The sequence below is a fragment of the Capra hircus genome, chromosome 26, assembly GCF_001704415.2.
Source record: "Capra hircus breed San Clemente chromosome 26, ASM170441v1, whole genome shotgun sequence".
Taxonomy (NCBI): Eukaryota; Metazoa; Chordata; class Mammalia; order Artiodactyla; family Bovidae; genus Capra; species Capra hircus.
Window position 1 is genome coordinate 34,023,764 of NC_030833.1, and position 25,542 is coordinate 34,049,305.

Sequence of the window (25,542 nt, forward strand, 5' to 3'; positions counted from 1 at the left end):
TGTACCTCCCACATCTTCCCCCTGGCTCTCGCCTATCTCCAGATCCATTCACCAGTCTCCTAGGGGCCATCCTGGTGCAGATGGCATCCTCTAGGTTCCATCTGGATTTCTTGGGCTCCTTCCACCTCTGGCCACAGACCCATCCCTTATTTCCTCACAGTCCTAAGAGAGTTATGAATGTGTAATAAAACTTCACTGAAGTTTGAGGAATAAGAAAAGGGAAGTATATCACAAAGAACGATTTATTTTTGTTACTAGTCAAGGCTTCACTCAGTGCCCTGGACCCTACCTCAGGCTCTCTCTGCTTTGCTCCCAGCCAGAGAATACTTCAAGGGCCAGCTCGCCTCTGCATGCTGAGAATGAATGCTTCTAGGGGTCAACTCAACCTGTAGTCGAGGGACCAGCAACCAGGAGGCCCCAAGAAGACAGGAGACATCCTGGTACCAGAGCCCAGGACCTGTCTACCACATCCTCATTTCCCCCACTTGCAGTTTCTAGACTAGAGTCTGCAGGATAAGCGACAGTGAGGCAGCCCATCCCCCATAGATGGGGCTATGGCCGTGTCTTAGTCCTAACAGCACCACATTCTATGTTCTTCCATGTTAGAGCACCGTATTAGGAATGGCAACATCTCAGCCAGGTGCTCTGCTGGGAGTGGGTCTGGTAGCTTTTGGATTATTGCACAGAATGAGGGGCACATAAGCCCTTTATCTCCACTCTGCAGCTGCTGCAAACTATGGTTCAAGAAAAAAGCATATGGCTGTAAGATAAACAAAGATACACAGGCACCAGGTAGTCTAAATTCACACAGAGAAAAATCAAGTCCCATAAAGAAGTGACCGTCTAGTAAAGCATGAGTCCAGATTGGGTTACCCAACTGACCAATCAGTTTCTCTGTCTGAAACTCTGCACTTGGGTTAATGAGGATTTTAATTTTCTGCAAGCAGGTATTTGCTTTCTTTGGCACAACTGAAAGGTTTGCAGTGGAAAAGGGTATGATCATCACAGCAACAACAATCACAGTTGTGCTCAAAGGGTGGGCTCCTGACAGGTAGAGTCAGCACCGCCTGGGGACTTGTAGGAAACCCAAATTCTCCAGCCCTGCCACAGACCTGCCCGATCAGAAACCCCAGGGGTTGGAGTGAAACTCTGGGTTTCCAAGGAACTCTGGGTGATTCTGGTACAGTTTAGTGTGAGAACCACCAGTCGGCCAGATTCTAAAGCCTCTAAACTTTTGTTTGAAAACAAAAAGCTTCTTGTAACTTTCAATGATCTTTCCTCTCTCAAGATATCATGGGATCTAAATGAGATCCTGGTTCAGTCAGGGCCACATTACTCCAGTGTGTTGGTAAATAGCTAAGTTTATTGATATTAACCCAAAAGCTTGAAAAAAAATTTACAACAACAGGAAAGGAGAGAATATAATATTCAGCTTGGTTTATATAAGGAATAATAATTATTTATATGACCTGCTCACTATTTTGAATGTGAAAATGTCATACTGCTTAAAAATAACATATTAATGCTATTTTAAAATGCAGATATGTGTAGACAAGCCATTTCCTTCATTGCATTTTGTTAACATAAGCATGGCTATCTCTTCACAACTTTAAAAGATGAAAACATTGAGATCCCATTATCCTTCTCCTAGCCTTGAAAGAATATCTCTGAAAGGGATAATCAAACTGCAGCTACTTTATCCCTTACCTATTTTCACCCACACACGGCTTATCACAGTGAAGCAACTGTCGTTCAACTCAAGAGCATCCTCTCCTGAAACAGTCCAGTTACATATTTCTTTGCTATTGCATATCCTCCAAGTTGTGCTAGAGGACCAAAAGTGCTCCAAAATGGAGTGGAAGATACTAAAAAAGGCAGCAAAAGCTGTGCATCACACGGTGTGTGAAGAGTTGATAAAGTGAGCTGAGGATATCACCACATCTTCTCAGTCTGGGGGATGCTGACTTGTACCACGTAACAAGGTTGGCCCCTGAAACTGAGCAGTCTGTGGATGGCAGGATTTGAGTGAATGAGATGCAGAGAGGGGAAAAAAATTTAAACACAAAACACGTAGTTTGTGAAACAATTCAACCATTTGCTAAAATTATAGATTATAATTATTTTAATAATCTATCAGTTCAGTTCAGTCGCTTAGTCGTGTCTGACTTTTTGCGACCCTATGAACTGCTATAATTAAAAGTAATTATGAAATGCCAAGAAGCATCAACTACCTAGCTGAATAATTGAAAAAATTACATCAAACTTTTCTGCAACAATTTACATATGACTATTTACACCTACAGCAAAGTCACTTATACAAATCAGCCTCTGGCTCCCTATTACTCTGCCTGTGTCCCACTCTTCACGAACCTCTGGTAGGATCCTTCACTCCAGTTCATTTTGCCCTTCAGTCCAGTTAGGCATTAGGTAGGGTGAAGACACTCCACTTGGTTATAGCTGGCTTACAACTGGTGTGCCCTCTGCTCCCCACTTGAAATTATTCAGTTTCTTCCTAATCAATCCTGAAATGGATTGTTTCCAATGAAACTGTTTCCTCAGAAGAAAGGAAAGCCTTGCCTGAAAGGTAAATTCATGTATGTTACTCTTTCAAGGCAGAACCATGTGAAATTTTATTTAGATGTATTTTAAATTAGAAAGTCATTATGAAGAAAACAAAACATGGTCCTATATGCTGACATTTTTCTAATTCATAAATTTTTCTAACTACAATTGGCCTTGAAAACAACCATGTAACAATTTTTTGCATATCCTTCTACAAAGCTAGGCACATGCCAGCACACATGTATATATGTCTTTTTTTCCTACAAAAACATACATGCATATTCTGAATTTTCCTCCTTTCTTTTCTTTCATCTCATCCTCCATTTTCATTTAACTTAATAATATCTCAAGATTTTTTTTTACATATTAGCAATAGAGATGTATATTTTATGGCCTGTGGTATGCCATTTATGGCTTTATCAATGTGTATTTAAGAAGTTCCCTTTTAATAATCAATGGGTATTTAGGTTGTTTCCAGGTGTTTCGGTGGGAGAGGCAGAAAGGATTAGAGTTATTACATCTATCTGGAATAAACATTGATATGTATGTTTGTATAGTTTGTGACTATGTTCATAAGGTAAATTCCTAGCAGTGGGACTTCCAGGTCAAAAGGCAAGGTGGTTTTACATTTTGACAGATACTGGTTGTATTAATTTATATTCCCAAGAATATCTGTATTCTTATATACTTGCCAACCCTGGGGATTATTATACTTATTAAGTTTTGCCAGTCTGATAATCAGAATATTATACCTCACTGTTCCCATTTAGATTTCTTTAAATATAAGTGATATCAATTAACTTTTTATCGATCTGTTGGTTACTTGTATTTTTTTTTTCTGTTAGCTCTGTGTTCACATCTTTTGCTCATTTTTCTATTGAATTGTTAAGCTTTTTTTTTTTACTGAGTTGTAAGATGCTTTTTTCCACTCCAGTACTCTTGCCTGGAAAATCCCATGGACAGAGCAGCCTGGTAGGCTGCAGTCCATGGGGTCGCTAAGAGTCGGACACGACTGAGCGACTTCACTTTCACTTTTCACTTTCATGCATTGGAGAAGGAAATGGCAATCCACTTGGGGAGCCTGGTGGGCTGCTGTCTGTGGGGTCGCACAGAGTCGGGCACGACTGAAGTGACTTAGCAACAGCAGCAGAAAGATGCTTTTTAAATCAAAACATGTAGTTCTTATACGTGCTGCAAACGTTTCTTCCAGCATGTATTTATCTTTTGTGCACATTACTTTTTGCTCTGCAGAAGTTTCAAATAGTTGTGCAACCAGATTCATTCATCAGTTTCTTTATGACTTCTGTGTATGTATGACTTTTAAGTGACAATTTGTCCAGATTCTACCTAGTAAAGTTAACCTCCTCACAACAAATCTTAAGCCTGATTTCTGTCTATGCTGTGTTCTTCAAGGTAGCTCCATCTTTGTACGGTCTGAGGACAGTAAGTAATAAATGGTGAGGCTTCTGATAGCTTATGACTCCTCACAGCAGACAGATCTGGGAATCAGAATTTCTCCTAGAGCCTGTGACTAACCCAGACTTCAGTGGGTCAATGCATGGCCCAATGACCACACTCCTTATAGACTCAGTCACACCTTCCCTCTGCTCAAGTAGTAAATGGCCAGCTTAATTGAATAGAATATAATTCATGCTACTTGGGGTTTATTTATCTGGGGCTTTTTTCTTGTACTTAAGAAGGATAGTAGACTTAAAAATCAACCTAGCTATTAATATTTTATGTTTCACTTCATTTCTTACAGGCAACTTCAAAAGATGGTCCATGATATCAAGAACAATGAAGGCGGAATAATGAACAAGATCAAAAAGTAAGTCAGATGCCATAGCACTATGTGAGCGCTTATTTATGTAAATAACACCTTATGCCAGCCTGCAGTAAGTGGAAGAAAACGAAGTTCCCTGTTACCTGGGTGAGAAATGACAACCTCTCTAGCATGTGACACGTTCTTACTCACGGCTAGAGTCATGGTGGTCAGACCCACACTCAGGAAACATGGTGAATGCGCGGCTGGTACTCAGGCACCTTGCTTTTCTCTCTCACTCCCGGACAGCTGAGTTATGTCATTCGAGGTGCTTGGCAAACAACAAAAGAGACGTTTATAGAAGCCAGACAATCAGCTTCTTTGACCACTTAGCTAAGGGCCACCAGGATGCGTTTCTGTTTTGGAGAAATTCAAAAGAGAAATTGCAAGAACATAGCCTGATTTTTTTAGGATGCCATAACTGTTTTCCATGTTTTGATTTCTGCTTTTTCAATTATGACCTTGAAATGGTATTTTCAATGGACACTTGGAGAAGGAAAGTTAGAATTCCAAATCTTCGTACACATACACACACACAGACACACACCTCTCACGTTTTGTTTTTGTTTTTGCAGAGAATAGAAATTGAACATTATGCATACCTGAATTTGCCACTCGAAATTTAACTCAAGAGGAAAGGGGAAATGGTATTCTGTTAAGTTTTTGTTTAAGGCTTTTTTTTTTTTTTTATGAAAGTAATACAGATTCACTAGGGGAAAAAATCAGAGTTCAGAATTGCATGAAGTAAAAATCTCTCACCCTCTCCTGTTCTCACCCTAACCTGCTCCCCAGAAATGGACACAGCATGAGTGAGTTTGGTATAAATATCTGTATGTGTATGTTTACACACACACATACACGAATTGGCATAGTTGTAGTCCCTAAATATACATTACATACATGCATACAGTTTCATCATGAGTGGCATCATGCCACACACACATTCTACCAAATTGCTTTGTTTGTTGGTTTTAATTAATGCTATATAGTGGGCATTTTTCTTTGCTAGCACATAAAAATAACCATAAACCTTTTAAACAGATAATTAATAGTCTACTATAAATATATTATCATTTATTTAACCACCTATATACTGGTGGATTTCTTTGAAGTAGGAGTAGGAGTTTAAATGTACATTTTTGGAAGACAATTTGATAATATCTATGAAAGTTTTATGGCCATTTCTTTTAGTTTACCTGGCATAAATAATACTTCAATAAATATCCTCTGCATACTTTTGAGTATAGCAGAAAACTAATGAAGTGAAATCTCTAGCTTCTGGATAGGATTTGTGCCCTTGAGATTTTGGTTGATATTACCAAATTGCTGCCCCCAAATTTTGTACTACTGGTTGGTGGTGGTTTGGTCATTAAGTCAGGCCTGACTCTTGCAACCTCATGAACTGTAGCCTGCCAGGGACCTTTGTCCATGGGGTTCTCCAAGCAAGAATATTGAAGTGGGTTGCCATTTCCTCCTCTAGGGGATCTTCCCAACTTAGGAACCGAACTTCCCAACTTAGGTCTCCTGAATTGCAGGTACTACTAACAGTGGATAAATGTTCATTTCCTTGTGGCTTCAGAGCAGAGTATTTTTTTTTTTTCTTTTTTAGCCGTTGCTAAATTTAAGAGTAATAAATCACTTTTCATGGTGTTTTTAGGCTATACAGTGTAAATGAGTTTCAGTATGTGTAACTGGTCATCACAAAATAGTTAAAATGATATTCTGCCTGAGGGACAGTGGTCATCTCATACAGGAGAAGAACCTGTCTTCATGGGCTGTCCTATGACTTGGAGATGTGTGTGTGACTATTTCCATTTCTTATTTCTAATACATATAGAATCTCATTGAAATGAGAGAACCCTGCCAGTCATTGTTTCCATCACTAGCAATTCTAGATTAATTATCTCACAATTGCCAATTTTACAATATACCAATTCTTTCAATAATATGACGTCTGTATAAAATGTCTCCTTATTCCATTTACAGCAACCACGGAGCTCAAATTTTCCCAGATAATTTCTATTTCATTCTGCCCACTCTCCCCTAATACTTGACAAACTATGTTTCCTTCTCTATTTGGAAAATATGACTGCCCCAGTCATCACTTTGGTGAAGTCAATGGCTGTTTTGGGTTGAAGTGCCCCGAACTTAGGCTCTGGCTCAAAACCAAGCCACAGGTGCCACCTTCAAAGGAGGAAGCACAGTTGAGCACACTGGTTTCCTAACACGAGAGCATGACAGAGTTGTCACCAGTTCATGGCTGAATGAGAAAAGAAGGCCCGTAAAGAGTTGAGGGTTGGCGTGCAGCTGCTGGTTGCTCAACGAGGCCCAAATGACACCTCTTATCTCTGGTCGATGTTCAGTGATCAAGGATCCTTTCTTGAATTGCTCCTTTATTCTGAGATGATGACCTCACACTTTCAGGGGTATTAAAATATCCTTTCTTTTCTTTTTTTTGAAAAGACGGCAATAACATATAATGGTTGGTTTGTGCTTTTTGAAATCTTACTGTTCCATGAACAGACCTGGCACCAGATCCTGTTTTGTTTTGGTTTTTCTTCCCTTCACTACCATAGACAGTCTCTCTATCTGGACCTCATCCTAGGCCTAACAACAATGTCTTCCCAGCAGGCCCTATTGGCTTGCTGAGAATCAAATGAAACAATAGCTGGAGAGTCTTCAGGAAACAAAAAAAAAATTTCTAGGCAAATATAATTAATCATATTTTTACAACATTACAGTTCTGGTTTATCAGCTTTTTTTTTTTTTTTTGTAATCAAGCATGATTTTCTGTACCACCTTTTCCCCCAAAATGAAATATTTTTGTATGTAATGGTTACCTTGTGTGTGTGTGTGTGTGTGTGTGTGTGTGTGCTCTAAGCCACTTCAATGGTGTCCAACTCTTTGTGACCCCATGGACTGTATCCCTCCAGGCTCCTCTGTCCATGGGATTCTTCAGGCAATAGTACTGGTAGTGCTGGAGTGGGTTCACACCCTCCTCCAGGGGATCTTCTCAACCCAGGGATCGAACCTGTGTCTCTTGTGGGTCCTGCATTGGTAGGCGAGTTCTTTAACACTAGTTCCATCTAGGAAGCCCCAGTGGTTAGCTTATACACAGCTTATGTAAACAGATGTGATGTTTCAGTAAATGAAGGCTACTGGGTTTTATATAGGTTTTATTTATATAGGTCTAAATTTCACTAAGCAAAGCATTCTTACATAACATGCTAACTATTATTAAAAATAATAACTTACTACAAACTTACACATTTCAAATAATGGAAGGGAAAGTATTGTCAAAAGTTGTAAAAAGCCTAAAAACTGGGATATGTTTTGAAATGTAATTTTAGTTTTTTCCTTTTAATGAATGGGAAAGCTTTGTGAATATTCAGAATATTTTATATATGCATAAATATAGTAGTTTTGAGAGTGCTTGAAACAATTCAACTTTTATCTAAACATCACAATCCTCAGCCTGGAGACACTCACTGCTCACTTATTTGGCATTTTTTTCAATAGCGCAAAAAATAATTTCATCCCAACCTACGACATTTTAGTTCAGCATTTTAGCTGATTATAGCTCATTTTTCTTATTATTTAAAGCATTTATTGAATTATTTATTAAAATAGAGTTCATCTTCTCTTACCTTCCTATCAAACCAATCATTTATTGTCCTTGAATCTCTGATCTCTGGACTTACTAGTATTCTGACCTCTCAGAGCCCGTCCACCTTCCGACCTCACCTTTGCCCTCCCCACCTCACCTTTGCCGAGTCACAGCCACACTGTGCACTGGGGGGAGGGGCAGAGGCAGGAAATACTGACTAATGGCTTCACTACATTTACAGTACATTTAGTTTTTCAGTGTGATGAGTTCGAAAGAAACCATTATTCTGTTAGTTATCTACCCATTATCTCTAAACCTGCTTATATTATGGGCCTTGACAACAGTTGTCCTACTCACTGACCATCTGTCTAATTGGTTATCTACAGGCTGAAAGTCAAAGCACCTCCAAGTGTTCCTCGGAGGGACTATGCCCCAGGTAAGAGTATTTCTAAACTACTTGGACTCTTGACTAACCTAATGTTCATAATTCCTTCTTGAAAAGGGAACATGTTCTACTCATTTGAAAACAAAGGAGCCCATTCTAATTTTAAGAGTAATGTGTGTATAGTGGAAATATAGTAGTCCTTCTGTCCATCCATCCACCCACTCATCTATTTATCAAATATGTATCAACTTCCATGTGACAGGCATATACAGAGCCTTCGGTAAAAATACAATGAAAATAAGATAGATATGGTCTCCATACTCACAGAAATTATAGTCTAGAAGGGAAGATGGATGATTTTAAAAGCAATTACAATTCAGTGTGATGGGGAAGCACAAAGTTCTATAGAAGAACATAGCAACAGTATTTAATCTAATTTGAGGTGGAGAATGTGGCAGAAGTAGGGAATGGATGGCTTCCTAGATAGAGAATTGTTAAAATAGATACTTGAGGGTCCATGAGGTTGGCGGGGGCAGGGGGGCAGCGTACATGAAATAAATTACTGATGGCTCGTAGTTTCTCAATCTTCTCCAAGTTTTAACCCTGCAACCCCATTCCAACTAGGATTAACTTTGTCAAGAGAGAGGAGTTAGTCTGGAGATTGGTAGGTTTATGACAATAGAAAGCTAAGTACACCAAAACCTTTGACTGTGAGGATCACAACAAACTATGGAAAATTCTTCAAGAGATGGGAATACCAGACCACCTGACCTGCCTCCTGAGAAATCTGTTTGCAGATCAAGAAGTAACAGTTAGAACTGGACATGGAACAACAGGCTGGTTCCAAACTGGGAAAGGAGTACGTCAAGGCTGTATATTGTCACCCTGCTTATTTAACTTATATGCAGAGTGCATCATGAGAAACACTGGGCTGGAGGAAGCACAAACTGGAATCAAGATTTCCAGGAGAAATATCAATAACCTCAGATATGCAGATAACACCACTCTTCTGGAAGAAAGTGAAGAACTAAAGAGCCTCTTGATGAAAGTGAAAGAGGAGAGTAAAAAAGTTGGTTTAAAACTCAACATTCAGAAAACTAAGATCATGACATCCAGTCCCATCAGTTCATGGCAAATAGATGGGGAAACAGTGAGAGACTTTATTTTTTTAGGGCTCCACAATCACTGTAGATGTTCCTTGGAAGAAAAGCTATGACCAACCTAGACAGCATATTAAAAATCAGAGATATTACTTTGCCAACAAAGGTCCGTCTAGTCAAAGCTATGGTTTTACCAATAGTCATGTATGGATGTGAGAGTTGGACTATAAAGAAAGCTGAGCACCAAAGAATTGATACTTTTGAAGTGTTGGAGAAGACTCTTGAGAGTCCCTTGGATTGCAAGGAGATCCAACCAGTCCATCCTAAAGGAGGTCAATCCTGGGTGTTCATTGGAAGGACTGATGTTGAAGCTGAAACTCCAAGACTTTGGCCACCTCATGCAAAGAGCTGACTCATTTGAAAAGCCCCTGATGCTGGGAAAGATTGAGGGCAGGAGGAGAAGGGGACAACAGAGGATGAAATGGTTGGATGGCATCACTGACTTGATGGACATGAGTTTGAGTAACTCCAGAAGTTGGTGATAGACAGGGAAGCCTGGTGTGCTGCAGTCCATGGGGTCAAAAAGAGTTGGACATGACTGAGTGACTGAACTGAACTGAACTGAAACTAAATAGATTTTCCATCACAATTTCCTTGTCTAGAAAAGATGCATTGGGCAGGTAGGTCTAAAATCTCATTTACTTTCTAAAATATAAGGATGTCCTGGATGTGGACAGGTCTATCCAGCCCTCACTGAGAACCACAAGACTACAGACACTGATGATAACTCCTCCTCTACAGAATGACAACTGAAACCAAATCTCAACCTTAAAGAATGATGACTATTTTATATTTTTTCTACCACTGATTAAGATAGTATTAAATCAGATAGTTGAGTTTTCCTTGAGCACTAATGAAATTTTATCACAGTGAGAAATGCTGACTGGCATACCAAGTCTGGTCACTGACTCACGGGACCCACTTTTAGAACTCTCTAGGTGAGAGAGGATTTATTGACCTCACAATGCCAATCAGTCAGCAAGTCTAGAGAATGGCTGGGGATTCCTTTGCAATTTGGAGCTAAAAGAATTAAGTACCCTGACCTTTAAAATCTACCCAGTTTGTCTATGGCCATATCACCTTGAACATACCCCGTCTTGTCTAAAATCTACCTAATCAAAAATTGATAAAAACAAATACATTTCCCCCCGCCCCCCAGAGTTCCAAAAAAGAAAAGAAATCAAAGTAGACTGCACCTGTTAAGCCCAAAGGCTTGACTGAAAAATGTGGAATCATGGGACCTCAGGTTTAAAAGGGGGCCAGAGGTCATATAGTCTAACATCCAATCCATTGCTTAAAGTTACCCCACTCCCACACACCACACACAGGGCTCCCTTTCCACTTGGAAACCTCCTGTGATGACCTCCCAAGCTTGTTTGAGCCCATGAGGAAGAGACAGCCCTGGAGCAATGTAGATGTGATCCCTTTCCTGTGGCTTCCTAAGTCTGTCCTGGTAGCCACACAGTGCAAGATTTAAAAAATTTTAAAAAGTGGAAATAGAGTTGTTCTGTGCAACTTCAAGGAATAGAATAAGATGTTAGGTCATTTGAATGGTTTCTTTCTAAAATAAACATCTCCAGGTGCTTCAGCTCTACCACACATTCTTTGATTACCTCCACAAATATTACACTAATGTCCTGTTTGATGCTCACTGTGCTAGATATATAATGAGAAACAAAATATAGTCCTGTACCTAAAAGAATCTAATGACTAGTGGGGAACCAGATAATAAATCAGAATGCAAACTGGTAAACACAAATATCCAAACGTGGTAACTTCTGTGAAGGAAGATGGCAGACACACTGATAGGGAATCTGTAAGGGTAGGGAAACAGCTTGAGTAGTCAGGGAAGGTCTCTCTGAGAGGGTGCCATTCAATTTGAAACCTGGAGAGTTAGCAGGAACATTTGTTACTTTGTAGATGACCCAATGGCACTGGAGATGCTAAACACAAACATTAGGAGCTCAGGCAATTCGATCTGTCTGACTTTAGGATGGATGTCTCCTGATGGTCCTCTCACATTCAACTGTCTCCTTAGACGTTCACCCCCTCGCCCAGGTCCCTTCTTTTCCTCTACCTTTCACTTGGGCAGAAGACAGGGAGCATTCACGATTTACTTACCCTTTTGCCTAACCACACATGCTGGAGATCATTCTTGATTCCTCCTCTTCACTCAACCTCTTAAAAAAAAAAAAAAAACTCGAAATCTTATTTATTCTCTTTAAATATCTCTCAAATATTTTTGCCTCTTTCTATTTACAAAGTTATAGCTCAGACTCTGCTCATCTCTTGCTTATCCTAGAACAAAAGCCTCTAAGTAGTCTCCTGAATTATTAATTTCATGGGGCCTTTTCAGTCTCCACCAGAGAACTGTTCTGAAATACCTTTGCTTAAATATTTTCATGGTTTTACATCATCATCAAGAGGACCCACAAACAAGATCCTTCAAGGTTCAGCCACTAAATGGCTGTGTAACCTTGGACAACTCTTTTCTAGTTTCTCAATCATGCAGGGCTGAACCAGAAAACCTGTTAGGTTCTCACCAGAGCCAACACTCTGGCAGAAACAAGTCCTGTGAGCCCAGGGCCTAGTGATGAAGCAGTCTCTCCTAATCTTCCCTAACTTTAGGACTCCACCGCTTTCAATCTCCCTGATGCTCAGAAATGTTCCGTTGCTTGACCTCGGATACCTGCTCTCTTCCCTGAAACTCCCCAAATAGTCTTTATGTCAGTACCTTTGTACTTAATCTCTCTTATGACACTGAAATGTGGTCAGGTCTTCTAAGTCTTTGCTCTGTGTGTGTGTGGGTGTGAATGCATGTGGGTGTGTACGTGCTAGTCGCTCAGTCACATCCGACTCTGTGTGACCCTATGGACAGTAGCCCACCAGGCTTCTCTGTGGATTTCTCCAGGCAACAGTACTGAAGTGAGTCGCCAGTTCCTTCTCCAAGGGATCTTCCCCACCCAGGATCGAACCCAGGTCGCCCACACTGCAGGCAGATTCTTTACCGTCTGAGCCACCAGGGAAGCCCCAGAAATGTAATTCCTAGCCTGGCAGCATCAGCATCACCCAAGAGCTTGTTAGAAATGCAGAATCTCTGCTCCACCCTAGAACTACTGTATCAGAATTTGTGTTTTAACAAGAACTCCAGAGAGTTTGAATGTATATTAAATTTGAGAAGGCCTGCTATAAATCACCAACTCTGTCCTTATTGATTCTCCTAAACTGAAAGACAAATCTACTGAAATTCTAGAATCTCCAAAATGTATCCTATTGTTGCAACAGACCAATATAGTCTTGCCTAGTCTCCCTGCTTTTACACTCAATCCCTGGAAAAGGTCCTTTTGGCAAGACTACCATCATCACCTGCAGTTAATACCCCCCTTGCCACTTCCTGCCCCCCCAACAACTCATGCCCCAGAGCATTTCAGGCTATTTCTCCTGAGCCTTGAGGTCCTTGTGCAGCTGCAAGCTGGGGCCTCAGAAACCAGCCCTGACAGTTTCCCCTGAACCCACAGAGTCTTCAAGGACATTGGAGGCCCCAGTGTTTGGAGATACTAGCCCACCAGACCTCCTGAGTCCAGAAAGCCAGTCAAGTGCTTCCGAGAGACCTATGCAGATTTGGTCCACCCAAGACTTCTGAAGCAGCCCCACCTGTTTGCTCTGGCTAATAGATTAATGTTCTCTGTCCAGTCCCAGAAGCTAATGGCTTCCCAAACCCATTAAGCCAAGGTGGAGAGTGTGTTGACCTTGGTGATGCTGACCTTCAGAAAGCAGAGGATAGAAATGGCCAGAGCCCCCTAGAGGTCAGCAGAAGCATCATCACAGTCCCTCTCATTAGAAGGTGGAAGGACAAAGCTTGAATCTTACAAACACTGGAGGCCTGGACCTCCTACAGATGCAAGCAGGTTAGGCCAGTGTGCAGCCTACTGCTTTCACTCCAGACCCCACAATCTACTTGGGCTGTGAGGAAAGAACATTGTTTGCAGGAACATCACTGTCCACCAAGCAAACTGTATTATTCCTGCGCAGCTGGCATTGACTGGGGAAGGGAAACTATTCAGAACATACTGGGTATTTACTCTGACCTGGATGTTGTGCTAAGCTCTTTATAGACATTCAGTTCAGTTCAGTTCAGTTCATTCACTCAGTCATGTCCAACTCTTTGTGAACCCATGGACTGCGGCATGCCAGATTTTCTTGTCCATCACCAACTCCTGGAGCTTGCTCAAACTCATGTCCAGCGAGTTAGTGATGTTGTCCAACTATCTCATCCTCTGTCATCCCCTTCTCCTCCTGCCTTCAATCTTTCCTAGGATCAAGGTCTTTTTTAATTAGTCAGCTCTTCACATCATGTCGCCAAAGTATTGGAGTTTCAACTTCAGCATCAGTCCTTCCAATGACCATTCAGGACTGATTTCCTTTAGGATTGACTTGTTGGATCTCCTTGCAGTCTAAGGGAATCTCAAGAGTCTTTTCCAACACCATAGTTCAAAAGTATCAATTCTTCACCACTCAGCTTTCTTTCCAATAGTTATGTATGGATGTGACAGTTGGACTATAAAGAAAGCTGAGCAACGAAGAATTGATGCTTTTGAAATGTGGTGTTGGAGAAGACTCTTGAGAGTCCCTTGGACTGCAAGGAGATCCAACTCGTCCAACCTAAAGGAGGTCAGTCCTGGGTGTTCGTTGGAAGGACTGATGTTGAAGCTGAAACTCCAATACTTTGGCCACCTCATGCGAAGAGCTGACTCATTTGAAAAGACCCTGATGCTGGGAAAGATTGAAGGCAGGAGGAGAAGCGGATGACAGAGGATGAGATGGTTGGATGGCATCATCGACTCTATGGATATGGGTTTGGGTGGACTCCAGGAGTTGGTGATGGACAGGGAAGCCTGGCGTGCTGCGGTTCATGGCGTTGCAAAGAGTCAGACATGACTGAGCGACTGAACTGACCTGAACAGCTTTCTTTATGGTCCAGCTTTCACATCAATACATAACTACTGAAAAAACCATAGCTTTGCTCATTTAATCTCTCATTGTGCTTGTGCTAAGTTACTTCAGTCGTGTCTGATTCTTTGTGACCCTCTGGATTGTAGCCTTCCAGGCTCTTCTGTCCATGGTATTCTCCAGACATGAATACTGGAGTGGGTTGCCCTTTCCTCCTCCAGGGGATCTTCCTGACCCAGGGATCAAACTCTTATGTCTCCTGAATTGGCAGGTGGGTTCTTTACCACTAGCACCCTAAACTCTCATTAGTGCATTAAAGAGAAACGGCTATCTTGGTTTCACAAATGAGGGAACTGTGTCTCAGGAACATTCAGTAACCTGTCCACTAAAAAAGACCCACCCCAGGCTTCCATTCCATTGTTCCTCCCTTTAACCCAATTTAGGATGGTTACACTTTTCCAGGATATTTCTTATTTATTATCCTGAAAGCCCCAGAGCTTCTAATATTAAGTTCAAGTAGCCACCTGCTTCTTGAACTTTCAGAGTTGAACAGCTTCCTGTATCTCTGAGTCTGAGGTCTGACTAGAGAGGGAGGGTGGGAAGGGGAGATCAGTTGTGGGGCACCCGGAGTCTTATGGGGTCACTGCAGAAGCTCCTCCGGTCACTCTGCAAACACTCCAGAGGTCAGAACTGAACAGTCCTCTCTCCCTGCACGCTGGAGCCCTGATACCCAGGGGCTGTTGTCATGTCCCCAGAGGGCCACCTTCTCCTCCCCCACTGATGTCATGCAGGGAGGAGATCAGAACAATGATAAAGTGGGGAGACCTCAGGGCAAAGGAAGATACTTAGAAAGCGATCGCTGAGTAAATGCCCTCCACAGAAGCACAAAGCATGCATAACAACCCTTTGCCTGAAATATAACTTGCTTTTGAGAATGAAATATAGCTTGCTTTTTCTCCTGTCCTGGTGTCACTAGTAAAGCTAGCATTCATTTGATCTTTCGTCTCCCTGGTTACTTCTAACTGGTACCAGCAAAGCTGAACATGGGAAGAGCTGTATTCAACATTAGTTCTGACTCATGCAACTAAGAATAGAGGAATGAAACTTGTACTCAAAGGTATTTTAAAACCTAGAAAGTCCTGAAATATCACCCAGCCCAAACTTCTCATCTTAGGGACACTGGAGAGCAGAGAGCCACAGTGAGTGCCCGGGGTCATACAGACAGCTGATAACAGAGCCAGGACCCTTCCCCCCATTTCTGCATACACATACACATTCACAGGGCCCTGTGAAAGGTGAATGATCATACAGATAAAGGGAATTTCTAAGATGTTAAGGATTTAGTGCAAGTCACCACTCCCAGTTGGTCTGGCAGAGGCTAGCTTTGGCCTCAGCTCCACACACTAAGTCACATCCCTTTCTCCTCTGGGTGTACCCAGAGGGACTGTCAGCTGGCTGCCTCCCCCGCAGCCTCGGTAGTTCCGCTTTCCGTTCCTTCCCTGTGTCTGTCCCCACCACCGCAGCTAGACCACCCTCCTTCCTCTCCTCTTCCTGTGTCGCACTGCAAGTCTCCCCACTGGTTGCTTGCATCCCGCCCTGCAAGAGGAGAACTGTGCAGGGCCCAGTGGCCCAGAGCACAGCCTCTAGAGTGAGATCAGGGCCAGAGTGGAGGACATGTGTGGACAGGCAGTTGTGGAGTGCACCTCAGTGCCCACCACTCGGAGGACACCAGGTCCACCCAGGGTTTCTGGTGCCCCTGAGGACACCCAAGCAAGAGACTACATCCACACCCTCTCCTTTTACCCTTTCCCTCAAGCTCTCAACACAGAGTCCTTTACTGTCCTTCCAGCCATCTCTCCCCATTCCCAAGAACCTCCAGGCTGGTTCAGACTCTGTCTCATCACACCTTTGTATTAGTCATCAATCGTGTCTGACTCTGTGACCTTTTGGACTGTAGCCCATGAGGCTCCCCTGTCCACGGGATTTTCCAGGCAAGAATACTGGAGTGGGTTGTCGAGTTACTCAGACTCCATCCTTGTCAGCCTCCCCCTCTCCACCCTGTCACTGGAAACTGCAGTACCCACTGAGGCTGGAGCATCCCCCTGGCTGGCAGCAAACCGAGCTTTGTTTACCTGTCAGCATATTTCCCTGTGATTCTCCAGTGCAGCTCATCCATTCTGTGCATGGCTGTGCATCCATAGGATGCCCCTTCCTTCCACTGGCTAAGCTGTGCTTCTGGGACTGACACCTAAACCCCCATCTTGAGGGTGGAAGGAGGACGCCCTCCTTCATCACCATTCTCCTTTAAGGCCTAGTTGCAGCCTGCCTTGGGCACACAGCCTCGGTAACCTCTCGGCCCTCAACGAGTGCACGTTTCTCCAAATTCCCTCAGCACCTGGAATTATGATCGGCTGCTGGACATACACCAGGAAATTTTATACCACCTCAGATTGTCCTCAGTCTGATCTGTGAAAGTTTCTCTAGACTCTAGGTCTTTTATTTCATGTAGAGGCTGGGCTCAGTGAGATCTCAGCCTCTGGGGTCTTTAGGCCTGGGTCAGAATCCTGGCTTTGCCCCATAATCACTGAACCTAGGAAAGTTTTGTAACTTCCTTGAGCCTCACATTCCTTATCTGGTGATAAGTATGTCCATCCCTCAGGTTATTGTGAGAATTATGCGTGTGTGTGTGTGTGTGTGTGCATGCTCAGTTGTGTCCAGCTCTTTGAGACCCAAAGGACTGTAGCTCACCAGGCTCCTCTGTCCATGGAATTCTCCAGGCAAGAATACTGGAGTGGGTTGCCATTTCCTTCTTCAGGGGATCTTCCTGACCCAGGGATTGAACCCGGGTCTCCTGCATTCCAGGCAGATTCTTTAACATCTGAGCCACCAGGGAAGCCTGGGATTATGACACGGTAAATAGAGGCTAAACCCCAAACCAGTTACATAACACAACAGAAAAGGCTTTCCCTGACAAGGAGGCCCAACCAACATCTCAGCTCCCTAGGAGGGGCTGCAACCCCACACCATCTGGCTCATATTCAGCTTGAACTTACCCTCCTGAAAATTTCACTGGCTACATACTAGAGAGTTCTTGGATCCATTTCTTTGTGGTAAAAATGCTGTGTGATTACCATTAGAGTGAAATTGAATTGGTATCATTTTGAGGATTTATTAAGACAACAATGAGTAACATTAACATAGCATTTAATGCGGTCAGGCTTTGCAAAACATTTCACATGTATTATATTACTTGATTCTCATAAAAACATGAGGCAGCACTATTCTTATCCTTGTTTTACAGACGAGGAAGTTGAGCTTTAAACAATTGAGGTACTGGTCCATTGCCAAGCAGGTAATAAAGAACAGAGCCAGGATTTGAACCCAGGGAGCTTGGGTCTAAAACTACCACACACACACATTGGTAGTCGCCCTGAGATGCTGGAAAACCTCCCGCTTCTTGGATCTAGTACTTTGGATTGCTATGCTTTTTGGTCTGGGCAATGGCTTGATAAGTGTGACGCTGTGCCAGAGGACAGATGTAGCTGGGGGAAGGTGGAGCGCCACGCAAATAGCCTCTACCTCCTGATGCTTTTCTCTGTTTTCTGTCTCAATGCACCACAATGCCTGTTTCTCCTGGGTTTTATCTGAATGCTCAGTGAAGGGCCAGGCCGTTCACATGAGATTTCAGCTGCAGAAGCCAACACAGCCTGGCCTCCAATCCAGTCCCCACACTCACTAGCCGTGTGCCTCAGACAGGTTTTGCAACCTCTCTTAGCCTCAGTTTCCTGGACTATAAAACAGATAATAAGGCAACTACGACGGAGACTGTTTTGACGATAAACAAAGAAATACATAGCACCCAGCACGCAGGAAATATTCAATGATGGAATCTCTTATTACTATCCTCATTTTCACTCATTCAATTCATTTACTGGCTTATGCTTTTATTTCAGTATTAGTGCAGAATTACAAATGCAAAATGGCATCCAGACCCAAAGATAAATAGGGCTTGCTTTTCAGTACAGACACTAAATTGTGTCTCTTAGGTCAGATGAAGTACATGTCACAAGGTGCCAGCAGCATCTACGAGGTCATAACCCATAACCCAGAGGGACTGGAGAGGACCTCATGGAGGAGGGACGCCAGGGGTTTCCACGGAAGGAGGGAGATGGGCTGGGGGAGCAGCATGAGCAGAGCGGAGAACTATCAAAAGCCCAGGATGGAGGGGCAAGCTCTCCGGCATCACTGTAAGTGAGCAAGGGAGGGAGAGTAGGTACAGGTGTGTGAATGTGTTGACACAGAAGCTTGACTTTATCCCATAGGGAGCCAATGATGATTCTTCAGGAAAGGGGCAGCATGAGCCAATTTCTATTTTAAGAAAATAACTAGAAACAGTTGGAAGGATGAATTGAAGATCATAGAGACAGGAAAACTAGTTAGATGACAGCTACAACTGCTTTTTGTACTAGCTGATGATCAAGCGGATCCTGACTCCAGGGCTGACCAAGCCAAGGAAGTGTGTCTTATAAAAATATTTTATAAATGTTTCTGTTTTAAATGGTTCACACAATAGCATCTTGCTGCTGTACATTTTGACCTTCAGTTATCCTCAGACTTAAGGTATTAGGAATGTACTCCCATTGGGGCAATATTGGCATATTGGGAAGACTTGTTCGCCTATTCTTCCAAGGATTCTTGGCAACTTAGTGATCAGAGTGCACTGTCATTTGGTATAGGTCAGCCCAGAGAATAATTTCATAAGAATTATTTTCTGTTCATGTCAAAGTTTGATCCACTTGTAGAATGAAGCTCCTCCTTTGTGTCTATCATGTTTTTCCCAAGAGAGAGTTGCTGTTGCTGTCATTTCTTAAAATGTGGTCGTTCTGATACAAGACCTCCTTCCTGCTCTCACTTCATCTCCATAATTCTTTTCCTTGTGCCTCTGTGGAATTGCCTAGAGCTGGAGTCAGTGGTCTCCTGTGGCAGAAATGGCAAGAAAAGTTTCTATTGAGGTTCTGGGGGATTCAGGGACCCATCCACCAAGTCCTCTAGCCGCAATGGCTCAGTGGGGTAGGCAGAGAGATGTGGTCCTCTATGGTGCAGTCATTGAAGCCACTCTACCATCTGAACTTGGGCCTAATTGAGAGAATTTTATTTAGCCTCTAAGGTCAGTTTATGTGATGGGATTGATGCTAAGCTTCTCAAACTCTAAATGTGTTTTGGAGGAAAAGGGGTCAAAGAGTCTCCTTGGCTATCATAATCCAGGCCTATTTCATTCTTCAAGATCACAAGCTGCTCAAGACCTGCCACATCCATTTTTACACCTGCTGGAGAGCCTAAGACAGTGGCTGCACCCTGGGGCCTAAGGCCAGCAGGAGCAGCATGGTGGCTGCACCCTGGGGCCCAAAGCCAGCAAGAGCAGCATGGTGGCTGCACCCTGGAGCCTAAGGCCAGCAGGAGCAGCGTGGCGCTGAGGTTCCGAGCATGCACTTGGAAGTCAGTCAACCTGCAGGGCTCAACTCCTGACTTTACCGTTTACTACATGATCTTGGGCAAATGATTTATCTTCTCTAGGCCTCAGTTTCCTCATACGGTTTTTGAGAAAATGAAGTGACTATGAAGCTCTGATAATATTGCCCAGCATGTAGTAACACATGGGGAAAAAAAATTTTAATAAAAAAGTCAGTGTTAGAGCCAGAGAGTGGAAGTGATCCCCTTTTAGAGATCTTGAATTTTATATTATAGATCTAAAAATTGAAGAGGTCCAGAGAAGTTACAGCCTGGATGAGAATTTAGGTCTCTCTGACTCCCTGTCCAGGGCTCTTCCTACTACACCATCCACGTGTTGATTAAAAAAATATATGAGGAAGCAGGACAGTATGGATTGCTATTCCAAGGTTCAAAAATGTCCCTTGACAAAGACGTTAAGGGTCAGAGTTACCATTTCTCTGCCCTAGTGGGACTTTTACTAATACTTCAAAAATTGACTGTTTTTTAGAAAAAGATTCAAAAGGAATGAATGTGAGATGACTGTAATAACTGTTTCAGGCCTAGCAGATGGGAGCATGTGGCCCAAGGGCAGGGCAGGCAGGTACAGGGTGCTCGTGGACAGGGCAGAGCTGGCCGGCAAAAATTTCTATTGTTCATTTTGCTTCCAACATGCCATTTCAGAGAGACCAGCCGATGAAGAGGAGCAGTGGTCAGATGACTTCGTGAGTATTTGTTCCTGGGATGAGAAGGGTACCATTTTCACCATGGCCCCTGGGAGGTCTTTATAAGGACTTGTTTCTGAATGAAATGCTGGTGGTCAGCTGCCCATCACAGAGGGGAGATAGCTGGGCTGGAAGGGCCACCAATAGGTAAGACACACTAGGCTGACTTGGGCCAGCACCACATTGTGCTGGGCTAGGAGCTTTACACCTACCGTTTCATGTAATCCTCACCACAGCCCTATGAGTCGGCATTCTTATCCCCATTTTCTACTGGTATTCAGAACCAAAAAAAGATGTTTAAGTGTTTGAATATTTCCCAATCAGTTAGCAAATGCTTTTGCCCTGAATTCCCCAGTGCCCCATCACTGCTTGGTCCCTGCCAGGAGCCCTAATCAAACCAACCACTGAAGCGTGAATGCCTGGCGCATCAGGGAGCCTCTGGGACACTCCTCAAGGTCATGGTCAGCACCTGAGCCATATTAGTGGTTAAACAGTTTGGACATCAGTCCTGCCCATTTTATAGGCAAAGAAACCAAGGCATGGAGAGGGCAAGTACTTGTGGTTCAAGAAGTCAAACCCAGCTCTCAGAACCAGGTTTTTCAAACCCAAGAGGCTTGCTATGACCAAGAGGATATGAACAGACTCGGAGGGCTTCAGGTTGAGAGGGCCCTCCCTGACCTGACGACACTGGAGTGGTCTGTCTGAATTAACTGTGAACCCCTTCTAGACGGCTCTGCAGCCCATAGAGCTCTTTGGGGCTGAGTCTTCAAGAGACAAGACATCCTAAAAACTCCTGGGCACGATGATAATTCCTCATATATCGTATTCCCGCAGAAAGTTAGTCTTCTCTAGTCTGTGAGCTTCATGTCTGGAAGGGGTCCCAGAGGGCCTCCATACAACCGCATATCCCCTGTGGAAACTGAGGCCAAGAGCATGAAAATGACCTGCTAACAGTCTCAATTTCTCAAAGGCCCAGTAGAATGAGAACCCAGGACTCCTGTCCAGTGCCCAGAACTCAGCCTGAGCCCAGCTCCACACTGTTTACACACGCCTGGATTTTATTCAGAGTATTAGGAGACCGGAGTTCTTCCCTTTTCAACTGCAGAGAAAAGATTTTTATAAAGAAGGGAGGAGGTGGCCTCTCTGTGGGTCACTCAGACATGGAGCTCCTGAGGGAGGAACTTCTGAGGGAGGCACTGATCCCTCAGAAGCGCTGCAGCTGCGCCCCCTGCTGGCAGCACCACCAAGTCACATCTGAAGCAAAGTTGAAGAAGCTGGACCAGGCAGCCAAGAAAACTGAGCTCGCTCGCTGGATGAAAAGAACACACATTGGGGACTTAGAAAACATAAAATAAAATCAGCCTGAAGAGGAGGGAATGACTTATGTCCCCAAGTCAAACAACCAAAACGGAAGTACCGGCTATGGTGGTGGTTCAGTCGCTATCTTGCGCCCGGCTCTGTGCGACCCCATGGACTGTAGCCCAGCAGGCTCCCCTCTCCATGGGATTTCCCAGGCAAGATTACTGGAGTGGGTTGCCATCTCTTTCTCAGGGGGATCTTCCAGACCCAGGGATCGAACCCAAGTCTCCTGCCTTGCAGGTGGATTTTTTACCTACTGAGACTCCAGGAAAGCCCATCAGCTGTAACACGAATTGACTGAACATTCACTCACAGTCATTCACTATCCTTATTGGATTCCCTTTGTACACGGAATGAAATCCAGACTTGTTGATAAAGCCTCCAGACCTGATGACATTCGACCCATGCAGACCTGTGCACCCTTCTCTGAACCCCCCTTCAGTGCCCGTCACCAGGGACAGATTTTCATTCACCTGATTATTTATTTATTATTAATTATTTGTTTGTTGTTGGTCTCTCCTGCTAACATATAAGCTCTGTGAGGCCGGGGACTATGCTCAGAGTCAAGCTGGTACAGAGTAGGTGAATAAATTCTGATTAAATGAATGAAGGAATGGTCAATTTGGCAAGATTTTTGTCTGATAACACAGTCCCTCCCTTCAGAGTTCCCATCAGACTGTCCAAAGTATTGCACTTCCTCAAGTACTGAGTGAATTAATGAATTAACAAATGAATTTTGTCATAATTTAGAATAACTTGTTGGGGGAGGATTCTTTAAAACTCTCAGAAGTTTGAACAGATTCTCTTGTAATTCTCTTGATGAGAAGGCATTCAATGCATTCTATGGTGCTTAAGTAGGAGAGGCTCGTGGTACATCTCCCACAAAAAGACTTTCCAAATGAAGGGCCAGCTCAGGACTTCTAGGCAGCCATTCCCTCCTCCTCAGTCCCCTCAGAGCCCAGGCAGCATCAATGCACGCATCCATTCCAATTACGGTGGGTGGGCACCTACCCTGTAGCAGGTCCTGTGCTGGGTCCTAGATTTGCATCTCAGTCCGGTCTTCATGCTGGGCACAGTCTGGTGGGCAGGCCTGTGTCGGAGGATGGCTGCTAGGAACAGCTGACATGGGGTCTCTCTTCCTATACTCTCTCTGCCACCTCTGCCCACCTGTTCCTCTCAGTCAGACTGCTCTGCTGGAGGGGCGGCAAGGACTCCAGAACCCTCCCCATTATGCACACCAATCCTCAGCCTCCAGGTAATTAAGTCCATGAAGCCCACCTCTGCTCCGAGAAAAAACTGAAACAAAGTGGGATGCCCACGCCATCCCCAGCTCAGGCACATGTGTCTGGCTGCCCACTGGTTCTTTCACTTTCTGAATGTCTATTAAAGCAACTGTTTCTCAGTATTCATACTGACATCACCCTGGAATGTCACAACAGCAGCGATCAGGTCCTTGGCCTGGAAAGAGGGTCCCTGGCTTAGGAAGCCAGGGTCTTGCCCTCTTAAGCCTCCCCTCCAGCCCACCCTTTCACTCCTACTCTATCTCCCAGGCCCCCTGCCTGGGAATCATCACTGATTTCCCCAGATCACAGATTGCAGACTCAGAATTACTCAACTCCTCTGTGCCTCAGTTTCCTCAACTGTAAAATGGGATTAAAAAAAATACTATCTCCTATGCTTGTGGTGAGGGGTCAGTGAGGTATGCAGTGCATACAAATGTTGGTTATAATAATAATCACTATTATCATTATTTTATTCAGCCTATTTTTACATTCCCATCTGCTATTTCTGACCTAGGGTTTTGGAAAATCTCCCTACAGTGGTTTTCTCATGTGTCCCTTCCTGTCTCCCCCACGCCAGGGTTAAGGAGAAGCACCCTCCTCTGGGCTCTCTCCTCCTTTTCGTCTCTCTCCCAGGCGCCTCCAGCCACCTGGGAAACGCTCTCTTCAGCCTCCTTTCTCTTTCCTTCTCCCACCCCTTACCCTCCATCTCCCTTCCAGCTGAGAAGGAAAGCGCAGTGCTCACTCATTGACTCCTCTGCCTGTTCCTAACATCCTGGGTGCCTATCATGGGCTGGCCCCGTCACGGGCCCTGAGGATTCAGCTCTGAAGGAAGCCCAACATCCATTTTAATGTTACACAATTGTCAGACCAAAAGGCAGGTGCATCATCGATTCAGTGGAAAATCGTGTTTGGATGAAGCATTGTGTCAGGCGGTGTGTGGGAACAGTGGACACAGAAGTCAGAGGACTTCTTAAGTCCTGAATCAAAGATTTCCTGCACATGAGTATGTTAATATACGTGTGCGCTGCATACAGAAAAAAAAAAAATCACACAAAATGCACAAGAAGCTAGTAGCTCTATTTGCCTGAGGGGAGAGGAACTGAGCAGCTGGGAAGACCTTCCTCCTTGTGAACTGCGTGAACTTTGGACTGGGTCAATGTATTTTCAAGATGGACTTAAATAAAATGCATATTAAAAAAAGAAACAGAAAGAGGGATTTCTCTGGTGGTCCAGTGGTTAAGGCTCTGAGCTTCCCCTGCAGGGGGCATAGGTTCAATCAGGGAACTAAGATCCTGCACGCCATGCAGTGTGGCCAAAAAAATAAACTTAAATACTACTAATAATAAAAGTCTTAGTTGGCATAAGTGCCTCAAGATTTCAAAAAAGAAAGAGAATGGACCGAATCGGTTTGAAGTCCTCATCCCTGAAGCTTTCCAGCTTTGTTTAAAACAAACAGACCTCATCTCCTCAAAGGTGTCTGTGTTCCTGAGCTTCCTCTTACCCTCTCTTAATAAACTTACATTTTCCTCAACCATCAACGTTATGGTTAATAAAACCTATTTGGCTATTTTATTTTATTGGGTCCTTTTTCTGTCTCCTCGAGATATATTTTACCTCTGGCTGTTCTTTGCAGACACACAGAATTCAGCCACCCTCGGGGTTAGATGCCCACACGTTTCCCCAGGATACAGTCCAGGTGATACACTTTGGAAACAAAAAGGCCTGGCTTCAACCCCAGCGTTGCCACTAACAGCTGCCTAACCCTGCTTAGCCAGCCCCTCCCAGCCTCGCTTTCTCGCCCCTCTGCTGGGGGAGCAGCTCTGGCCCCTTAAAAATGCATGCGGCCCTGAGCATGGTGTCTGCACTCGCAGGACAGCGACTATGAAAACCCAGATGAGCACTCGGACTCAGAGATGTACGTGCTGCCAGCTGAGGAGGCCGGGGACGACAGCTACGAGCCGCCCCCTGCGGAGCAGGAGACACGGACAGTTCACCCCGCCCTGCCCTTCGCCAGGGGCGAGTACGTAGGTGAGTCCCTGCCGGACCTTGGGCACTCCGCCTCCAGGGCAGCAGGGAGCGGGTCGGGCCGAGGTTGCAGGGTGGTGGGCAGCTCTCTCACCACCTCCAAGGGGGTCATCTGGTCACTCACAGGTACTGGAGCCCCCTGCTGGAAAGCTTGCCCTTTGGGGAAGGAGGGGGTAA

General features: G+C 44.0%; 1 protein-coding gene across 2 annotated transcripts in view; it reads left to right on the forward strand.

Moving 5' to 3' along the window:
- BLNK (B-cell linker) overlaps nucleotides 1-25,542 on the forward strand; it is a 77,307-nt gene that overhangs the window by 16,881 nt on the left and 34,884 nt on the right. Inside the window, exons 2-6 of one of the 2 annotated variants that reach the window (XM_018041590.1) lie at nucleotides 4,325-4,390; nucleotides 8,378-8,427; nucleotides 20,658-20,698; nucleotides 24,974-25,036; nucleotides 25,212-25,368. In XM_018041590.1, coding sequence (XP_017897079.1) covers nucleotides 4,325-4,390; nucleotides 8,378-8,427; nucleotides 20,658-20,698; nucleotides 24,974-25,036; nucleotides 25,212-25,368 — 377 coding nt within the window. The remainder of the gene's footprint in view (nucleotides 1-4,324; nucleotides 4,391-8,377; nucleotides 8,428-20,657; nucleotides 20,699-24,973; nucleotides 25,037-25,211; nucleotides 25,369-25,542) is intronic. The other variant, XM_018041591.1, reaches the window with a different exon arrangement.